Source organism: Manis javanica, chromosome 8 (genome assembly GCF_040802235.1).
Source record: "Manis javanica isolate MJ-LG chromosome 8, MJ_LKY, whole genome shotgun sequence".
Taxonomy (NCBI): Eukaryota; Metazoa; Chordata; class Mammalia; order Pholidota; family Manidae; genus Manis; species Manis javanica.
Genome location: NC_133163.1, coordinates 107,108,194 through 107,117,581, shown reverse-complemented (window position 1 = coordinate 107,117,581; position 9,388 = coordinate 107,108,194). Strand labels below are relative to the sequence as shown.

Genomic DNA, 9,388 nt, shown 5'->3' with positions numbered 1-9,388 from the left:
CTGGCCGTGCCCAGCAGACTTCCTCTGTTGCAGGACACAGCTCAGCCCCCTGTCCACTCACAGGCATCCGGAGCCTATTCCCACTGGGACCACGGCTCCCAACTCAACAGACACTATGCTGTCACCTCTGGGAAGGCAGCCCACTGTTGTCAAATCTGGGGTTTCCAGACTCCAGCCCAACCACCCAGTATTCAGTGAGCTCCTCAGGGCTGAGGGGTTTATTAGCGACCTCTGTTGGTGTTCCATTGACAATCTGCTGATTACAAGTTGCAATGCAATTTTGAATGTAAGACTACATTTTGATTGTAATGAAAGGTGTACTACCCAATGAAGATGACTGCTGTCATACACTGTCCTAGAAGGTTCTTACCACAAAACAGTCTGGGGTTGGGAAGGTAAATGTTCCTTGAGAACCACCTAAACTCAGGGACTTGCTGGCGTTACCCAAAGACATATAGTGAGACAGTGGGGAGGCCCAGTGACCACCCAGAGTAGCTGTCCCACCTCAATCAGGCCCAGACAAGTCAGTGAAAATGAGACTGAAGGTGTAAGGATGAGAGATCCAAAGATCACAGAGGCAAATGGCAGCAAAGACAGCAAGGTCAGGAGAGCCGCTGAAAATCTGTGACTAGCCGCATCCATCGGGCCTGTGGCTACAAAGGCTCACTTTGATTTCCATCTGCCTTTGATTGCCCTGCTGAGAGTAGCGGCAGGCAGCAGGCTGTTGGGTTGCATAGAAAACCACAACAGAAAGGGAGGCCTCAGGAATCCCTAACACAGGAGTGAGTGAAGGGCCTTTGTCCGCCTGGACAGTAAGTGATGGTGAGAGGCAGCAGACTCCCTGGTGCAGAGTGGGAGCCACAGAAACAGACCCAGACTTGTCCTGGCCCGCCCACCTCCTCCAGGCGCCCTTGGGGGGTTAGTAACTCCCTCTGCCAGGGATGCTTCACCTGTCACAACAGTACCTGCTTAGGGGCTGTCAGAGGGATTTACAGGAGTCAACATGTGCAAAGGGTTTAGAACGCCTGATATATGGCAGATAAGTGCTCAGTGCAGGTAAGCTGTTGAACTGCACGTGGCCTCAGAAACCTGGCAGCACCAATTGCTCACAGGGAAGATGCAGAGCTGGGTGCCATGAATGTTTGAAGGGTTTCATGTTTCTAATTTCCACTTAGCTTAATAATCACCATTGCTGTGATTTCACTGGAAGCTGCCAAAGGTCCTAGGCAGTGGCTTGCACCTGTATCTGCACAGCAGCTGCCCAGTGACGGGTTCTCCTCCCAGGTTGGTGACCAATTCCAGTTTTGACCCACAGCAAAATGCCCAACTTCCCCCAGCCTCAAATTCCTTACCTGGTGCGTTCTGCCCTTCTCATAAAATTGTTTAATTTTGTTTACCCAGAAAACCTCTGGAATCATGCTCCCATCCCTAAGGAGTTGTTGACAATCTGTTGTGAGACAGTGAGATTCCACACGGTAGGCAACTTGCAAACTTTCCCCCACAGAATAGTTTTATTGTGGAATGTCTTATGGAACTGCACTGGCACATTTTCCAGCCTTAATAAACTCAGCAAGGGGCACACACTCAAATCCTGCTTTGCTCATGGAGACAGGCTGGGCCTTGGGTCATACCAGTGAACGTCGCGATCATTTTCAATGCTGTGTAATCAGCAGGTCTGAGAGAGGACCAAGTGGTGCCGATCCCTCTGCAAAGCCCGTAATTTCTGGTTTTGGGGCTGTTCAGGCTCTGATAGGAACTTGCTGTTGAGTCATTTTTCCCTATCATTTGAAAATTTAGAACAGAAAATTTTCTGGCTAATGACTGTCTTCCAACCCAGACAGGATCACTGTAACTATTCTCAAGTTCAAAGCAGGAATGCCAAGAATGTGGAGGAAGGAGGTGCAGGCCTGGAAGGACTTTCCCTTTGGCTCTGGGCTCCTGACTCACATTCCTCCATAGGGCTGAGGGAGAGGTAACCTCTCAGGATCTCTTATTCGCACCATGAGAATCCTGGCAAAGAAAGAGGCCTAAATAGTTTCAAAGCAAATAATACCAAAAGGGTGACTTTTCTACAAGTAATAAAATTATACCTCAATAAATCTGACTTTAAAGAAAAAAGCAAACAATTTATGCAAAGTCTCTGAGGGCTTATTAACTAGAAAATCTCATTTATATTTGAGAAGCTCCATGTGCTCCATGTAATCAGAATAAGGGGAGTCATTTTGTCATTTCCTGCAAACGGGCAGTTGGGATTTCCCGTTTCCTGGATGGGTGGGATGTTTACATCACAGGGGCACTGAGGGGGCAGCGGGCAGAGCTCTGCACAGCAAACGGCAGCCCCCTGCATTAGTCCAAAGGTCTTAGTGACAAGCTGCCCTGTAAGACAGTGTCGGAGGGACCTGCCGAGGCTGCCGAAGGACAGAGAGGAACACAGCAGGCACCAGCTGCAGATCTAGATTCATGGGAAGGAAGCACGGTCACCCAGTGCTGTGGAAGCAGGAGCCACGAGGGAGCCCCCAACAGGAGCCACAGCTGGAAACACTGCACAAAGCAGGGAGTGACGGCAGAGAAAGGCCCGACCTCCACCTGCTCCTACCGGAGGACCTCGAGCAGAGCAGTCGGCTGTCATGGAGGGAAGCCAGGGCCCTCAGGTAGCTGACAGGATAAGCGGCGTAGGGCCCTGCCGTGGAGAAGTAACTTCCGTTTCCTGTAAGATGGGGGCCATGGCACCTGCTGTCAGCCTGCTGTAGATAGAGATTATGTGCAAAATGTGACTATTTAAGTTTAGGAACAAGGAGCAAACAGCGGGTGCCTGTTAGTTTGCAGTTGTGAACACTTCCCCTTCTGCCATTTCCTGCAAATGGGTAGCTGGGATCTCTGAGAAGGCTACTGCCCTCCAGGTGGGTGAATTCCCTCAGGGTCCACCAGTGACCCATTCCCCACTCTTTTACTTCTGAAACTGATTCTGGGCTTGGAATGCCACCAAGTTCCACTTCCTCAAGCAGCTTCCAGCCATTCACCTCGGCTGTTCCTTGGCAGCCACAGAGCTAAGCTCTGGAGAATACAAGGGACTCAAAATAATGGGCGAGGCAAGATTCCCACCAAGTGACACAGTTTATTGAAAGGCATTCTTGCTTCATCCAGTTCACTTACATGGAGGTAGCTGCATAGAATGTCTCTTCTCCAGGACAAACCAAAGCAGTCAAAACATACCCAAATGCAGAAACCCAACAGAAAAAGCCAATTGGCATTGTCCAGTGACACTTGGAAGCAAGAAAAAAATTATAAAGATATATGATGATTGTCTCCCCAGCACTGCATTTGGCCACATATTTATTAAATAAAATATTTCTTTTTTAAGCTAGCTAAAGAGAATATTCTTGAGTAGGGTTAGTTCTTAAAACAAACTGAAAGAAAAATGTATGTATATAATAAAATCAAAGAATGACAGCATGTCAGAGCTGTAAAGGACCCTGGGCCCTGGGCCTTGTTTATTCTGGGCAATCTGCAGCTCTGAGAACATGCCCTGTCAAGGTCACCTCCATCAAGGTCACCAGGGTAAGAGGAGCCAGGACTTGAAAACCACCTCTCTCACTAACCAGGCCAGTGGTCTTCCCACCCCGCCACCCTCGCCGCCAGCTCCATTACCAGGGACAATGGCGCATTTGTTAATATTAAAAATGGCCCACTTTTAGGGCAAGGATGGCAAGTCTTTCAAAAGCTGATTTGTGCTTCCTGCAGCTTGCCTCAGGGCTACCAGGAGGTAGTGGGTGAGGGCCAGCAACTTCCTCACAAAACTGGACACTCATTGGCTCCCAAAGTTCCTGGGCCTCTGACCTTTCTCATCTTTCACCTGTAGTTATAAGCAGGCTGAGGCATTTCTAGGCCACTCTTTGGCAAGTATCTCATGATGGTGGAAGCAGCAAAGAAATCAAGAGCCTACTGAGGATCAAAGAACCCCTGGGCCAACCAACCACAGGCCCGATGTGTCCCCGAGAGGACAGAGGGCTCCGGGGCTCGGTCCGGAGGGGCTCAGCCTCTGTGTCCACACCCTACCCCTGGCTGTACTCCGGGAGGGGAAGGATTTGGGCCCATTTTATTCTTTACAGTGCCAAGGACAGAGCCTGACACATTGTAGGTGCCCAATAAATATGTGCTAAATGAAGGAAGGAATCTCTCCACACCCCGTATAAGCAGAGAACCACTCCACTCAGCAGAGGAAGAGGGCCTGGCTCTCTGCTCCAGGGGCCTTGCCTGTCAGGGGCGATGGCACTCACCCTAAATTGGGCTGATTTCTGAATTCTGCTTGGTGGGCTCTGCGGCCTAGGGTGGGACACTGAGATTCTAACCCCTGTGGCTACCGTCATGGAGTTCTCTGATCTGCAGGCTCCCAGCTCGTAGGATGCTCAGAGACAATGCCAAAGCAACTGAGCAGTCATCTCTGCGTCCAACCGTATACACACATCGCAGGGTCCTCTCCCCGGCCATGGTCTTGTCGCCCTCCCCACGCCCTGGGCCTGACTTACAGGAGCCTGGCTGGGTTTGGACCTGGCCTCTGGAAGTGCCTGGGGACCGACCCAGTGGGAGGTGACACCAAGCAGGCCAGGAGAAGTGCCGGATACTACATCCCTCCAACTCCACACTCCCTGTAATTCTGTCCCTGCCTTGTGGCCTTGCCCCAGACCTCACCCAAACCTCTTCTCTTCGTGCCTGGTGCTGGCCCATGTCCTTCTGTCCCAGGAGGCTGGAAGGAGCCCTCCAGTTTGCACAGACACACCTTTATCTGGCTTGTTTCTTTCCCCTCTTCCCAACATAAACCTGAGATCCGCCCCATCTGCCCCCTCTACACATCCCCCAGCTTACAAGAACCTGCTTCACTTCCTCTCTTCCTTCCCACCCACACCCACACCCACCTGCTTACTGCCCCCTATTTTTTCTTTCCCCATGATCTTACTGGACACTGCCCACCTCTTCCTCACACCTAAGTCTATGAAGCTTGTCCCCAGACCCTCTTATTCCCACCCAGAAACCACGCTGTCCAGGGGCTTGGAGAGCGCAGGTCAGAGGCCTGCCATGGAAGGAGGGAGGAAGGACCAGTGAGGAATGACAGAGGGCTCCAACCTTCCAGAAACCATATCATTTGTCATAAGTATTACTTACAAGTCTCCCCACCCTGCCTGTGTAAAAGAAATTGTAATTGGTGACTGGAAATTGGTCCCAGCATGGTTCAGAAATGATAAAAAATTCTAGATAAAATAAGCCACCAAGGTCACACAGACAAGTGATCTTCTGACTCTCCTTCCATCAGCAAGTTGTTTACTAAGACCACTTGAATTTCTCTTCTCAGGATTACCTGTCCTTTATCACAACAACAATTCCTTTGTTCCATGTCTGATGTCCAAAGTGGTCTTTTTTTTTTACCTTCTCTCTCTTACCTCTGATCCTTAATACTTAAACCTAGTAGCTTTGCATTTAAAAAAATAGTACTCGATAGAGATGTGTGACATTTACAAACAAGCCACCCTATGAAGCCTCTGTCACATTCCAAAATGGAACAGCAGCAGTCCAAGAGAAGGTCTGGTTTAAAATATGTACAGCCTAGACATCATTTCCTCCTCTACACAATGGCTATTAAATAACAGCTGGCATTTGGACCCTTTTCTTGGCAGGTGGGGTTGGGAGGCAGGAGCTGCCATGCAAATGGTGCAGGCAGATAACTGTGCAGAACAGGGGCTTTGTCCTGTCAAATTATATTTTCCAAAACATCTAATGGTTGGTGGCACCTGTGCTTCAGGCATCTCAGTGTTTAAGTTGCAACAGCTGCCTGCCTAAGCTACAGGAGCCACCCTAGGAGGAAGGTAATGTGGAGGAATTGGCCTGCAATGTGCAGAGGAGGCGATGGGGCTCCACTCCTGATGGGCGCCCCCACCCGCCCCCTGCTGCAGGTGGCTGTGGGTCCCTGTGAGGAATGATGGGCCGCCTCCGCAGCCCTGGAGGTGGCCTCAGATCTGGCTGGTGGCAGTGCTGTCCCTGGAGAAGGTGAAGCTCAGGGGCGCCTCACAAAGGCTGCCCCCGTCGGTGCTGAGGTCGTCATCGTCATCCATGTCATCCAGCACTTTACTGGGCAGCTTCTTGAGTCTGCGGAAACAACAGGAGGCATGTTTCTCGGGGTCCTGGCCCATGGCACACTTCTGATCTGGAGGTGCAGGAAAGGTCTTAGGGCCCTATCTCTTCAACCCCACTGTGTGGCACAGAAGCGCTTGAACTTCACTGGTCTGCACCTGGAGGTTCCTTCAGTGCCAGGGAACAAACGGCCCGCCTTTCAGCACAGGGGGCTGGTGCTGACACGGTGGGCTGGCCAGGGCTGGGGCCAGATCAGTAGGACTGGCTTTTCTTTTTGTCTCAGGCTCCAAAATGGCTTGTCAGAATGCTGTTCTCAATCCTTCTAAATTTAAAATTTTGATATTTTGTTCACCATTGTTTTGTTTGCATTAATTTTTTAAAAATACTGCATTAAATATTACCTATCTTGATTTCTGAGATTTGGGGTGCCCCTTAAATGGTGTACCCTAATGCTGGCCCCAGGGGCAGCTTCTCAATGGACAGGCCCTGTTTAAGGGGTTTTCAACAGGCCTTTAGAAGAGAACTACCTGTTCCTGCAGCCAGCAGTCAGTCTCCAAGAGAGGCTCAGTTCTCGGGATGAGCATGCACGTAACCTCACCCCTGCGCTCCACCCCAGGCAGGGGCACTTGGGCAGGGAAAGGGCTCCCAGCCAAGTCCCTTAAGACCATGGCAGGGGGGCTTCAGAAGCAACTCTCCTGAAACCAGGCTCGGCAGATCCTAGTCCCATCAGGACACACACTAGACTTTATTTCTAAGTCACGTAAAAGTAGGGGTCACAGGGGCTGGTACAGGAGCTGCCTCCTCCTTGGTGGTGTGAGCTAGTCCCCCTGCCCTGAGCCGGAAATCGGGATAAAATCTGCCCGGCTGACATGAGGATGACACATGGGAGACCCACGGAGCACATGGGGTGACTGAAGGGGACACCACCACTCTCATCTCCAGAATGGGGTGACCCCAAAAGGCAACAACAGGGAATTGGCTTGAGAAAAGAGGAGTGAGAATGCTCTGAAAGCCCTGAGATCCCCTCAAACATCGGAGGCTCACGGCGCCTGTGGGCTCAGCACACTTGCCCACCTCAGGTCCTTCTTTATGGAATTGAGCTGTCCCTGCAGCTGCTCATTCACATCCATCTGCTCCTCCAGCTCCCTCTGCAGCTTCTTCTTAGAACTTTCTAGTCTGTCGATTTCCTCCTCAGCCTCCTCCACCTGCCGCTTCATGGCTTTCAGGCGCAGGCTCAGCTGCAGTGGGAGAGGGGCAGGTTGAGTGCGGCTGGTCGTGCCCACTTGCAGGGCAGTGCAGGTAAGACTCTCAGGCAAGGCTACTTTCTAGAAGCCAAGCTCAGGGTTGGAACACTGCTGAAATCCCCGACTACGCTGGGCTGGGAAGGGCCCATTCTATGACGGGGGAGCGGAAAGGCAGAATCAGTCACCACAGTGCCACTGCCCACTGCAGAGGCCTCCCGCCCTCTTGCTCCCCCAGCCTGGGGCATTAAGCTTCATCTGAGAAAGACCTTGGCAGAGGGCCCCTCACCTGGTCCTTCTGATCTGTCAGTGACAGGTGCTCATCATCCACATGCATCACCAGCTCCTTGACCTTCCGCTCCAGCCTCCGGTTGCTGAGCTGGAGGCTGGCACGGTCCCTGGAAGGGTGGGGGAAGCCAGATCAAGGACCCTTTCATCCCAGCCTCACAGGAGGCTTGAGCTCCAGCCAGGGCTGCCTGTTCAAGTCAAGGCTTCAGGTCAGGGAGACACACATCAGTACAGAAAGGAGGGCTGCTCATTGGACAGATGCCCAAACACAGGTTCCAAGGAGAGTGAGAGACTTGCCCAAGGTTGAAGAGGCTAGCACAGGGCTGAGTTACATTTGCCTTGAGTTCTCCCAGTCCCAAGCTCAGCTTTGCAAGGCAGAGGGTCCCAGACTGCAGGACTCAACATTCTGAGTCTACTCAGGTTGCTCTAGCCCAGCCCCGAAATGTCCTACTGAATGTGGATAATGGCAAGTGCTACATGCACACAGGCCACCATACCCCTTCTAGGGAGGTGAGGTGCCAGGAGTTAGAATTGAGGGTGGTCAAATTCAAGCTGGTGCTGGCCCTCAGGCTGTGATTTGAGAGCTAGCTGTAGAGGGTTGTGGTGTTAGTGCTGGAAAGAAGTGTGGTCACCTGATTCCATGTCCTTTCCACCACTGTGGGGGACCTGCCCATCTCTGACAGATGGCCACTGGGCCTCTGCTTGAATACCCCTGGCCCCCAGGGCAGAGTCGGCCCCCTGGCCTCTAATCCTGTACCAGTGCAGTAGCTTATGAGGCAGCCTCTCCTGATGTGCGATGGGGAAACGAGCAGCAAATACAGTGGAAAAGCTGTGAACTTAGGAATGGGAGCTCCAGGTTGGACTCCAGCTACACCAACTTTCAGCCAGGCTACCTTCCTCAAGTACTTACCTAGATGGGTCTCAGCTCTCATCTGTAAAACGGAAACGGCATGTCCTTGCTCTGCCTTCCTCCCAGGAAGGCAGGTGAGGATGGGAAGAGATACAAGTGTGAAAGCACTGTTTCATGCCATGACCACCGCTGGCCAGGCCTCCACACCCCAGTTGGGCAGGCTCACCTCTCCTCACTCTCCAGACGGTCCTCCAGCTCCGTGATCCTGGCCTCCATCTGCACCACCAGCCCCTCTTTGCTGGACCTGTAGGAACCTTCCAGGTGAATAATCCGGCTCTTTAAGTCCTTGTTCTGGAATTAGATAGGAAGGCTACGTAAGGGGCTATGTGTCTGCCATGCTCTCTTTGCAGAGCAGAGCGCAGGGCTGAGCCAGCAACTGGTTGGGGGCTGCGATAAGCCTGCTTTCCGTGCCAGGATACAAGGCCCGGGGGACCTGGGGAAGCCAAAGATGTTTCCAGGGAAAAGCCTCGCTCTCAGGTCCTGCCAGGCCAAAAGAGGAGATTCTATCAGATTCCCTTATGGGCCTGAGTGAAGTTCTTGGCATGTCCTAGGCCTCCTGGAAGTCAAACGGCCTTGTCCTTTGCCTAGGCCTTATATAAACCTACTGAGGGTAGGGGTGGCAAGAGAAAGAGGCTCCTTCACCAGTATCATACAACAAATTCAGTGAAGAAGTTACATGAGTAGCATATAAAAGGAAAAAATGATTCAAGTCAGCTTTGTTGGCAGCTCACACATTTGGTGACACCAGTTCCTTTCCCTGCCCTTCGGATGAGAATTCAGCTCTCTTTAGGATCTAGAAAACAACACTTGCAATTCCACCTCCCCC

At 51.7% G+C, this 9,388-nt stretch overlaps 1 protein-coding gene across 5 annotated transcripts in view; it reads right to left on the bottom strand.

Moving 5' to 3' along the window:
- Nucleotides 1–3,095: 3,095 nt before the first annotated feature.
- Nucleotides 3,096–9,388, bottom strand: part of CGNL1 (cingulin like 1) — a 173,688-nt gene continuing 167,395 nt past the window's right edge. For all 5 annotated transcript variants that reach the window (XM_073211902.1, XM_037020954.2, XM_037020956.2 and 2 more), the window contains 4 exons: nucleotides 8,729–8,853; nucleotides 7,654–7,762; nucleotides 7,198–7,361; nucleotides 3,096–6,138 (listed from right to left, as the gene is read on the bottom strand). In XM_073211902.1, the coding sequence (XP_073068003.1) occupies nucleotides 6,003–6,138; nucleotides 7,198–7,361; nucleotides 7,654–7,762; nucleotides 8,729–8,853 (534 nt within the window). In that variant the 3' untranslated portion in view covers nucleotides 3,096–6,002. The remainder of the gene's footprint in view (nucleotides 6,139–7,197; nucleotides 7,362–7,653; nucleotides 7,763–8,728; nucleotides 8,854–9,388) is intronic.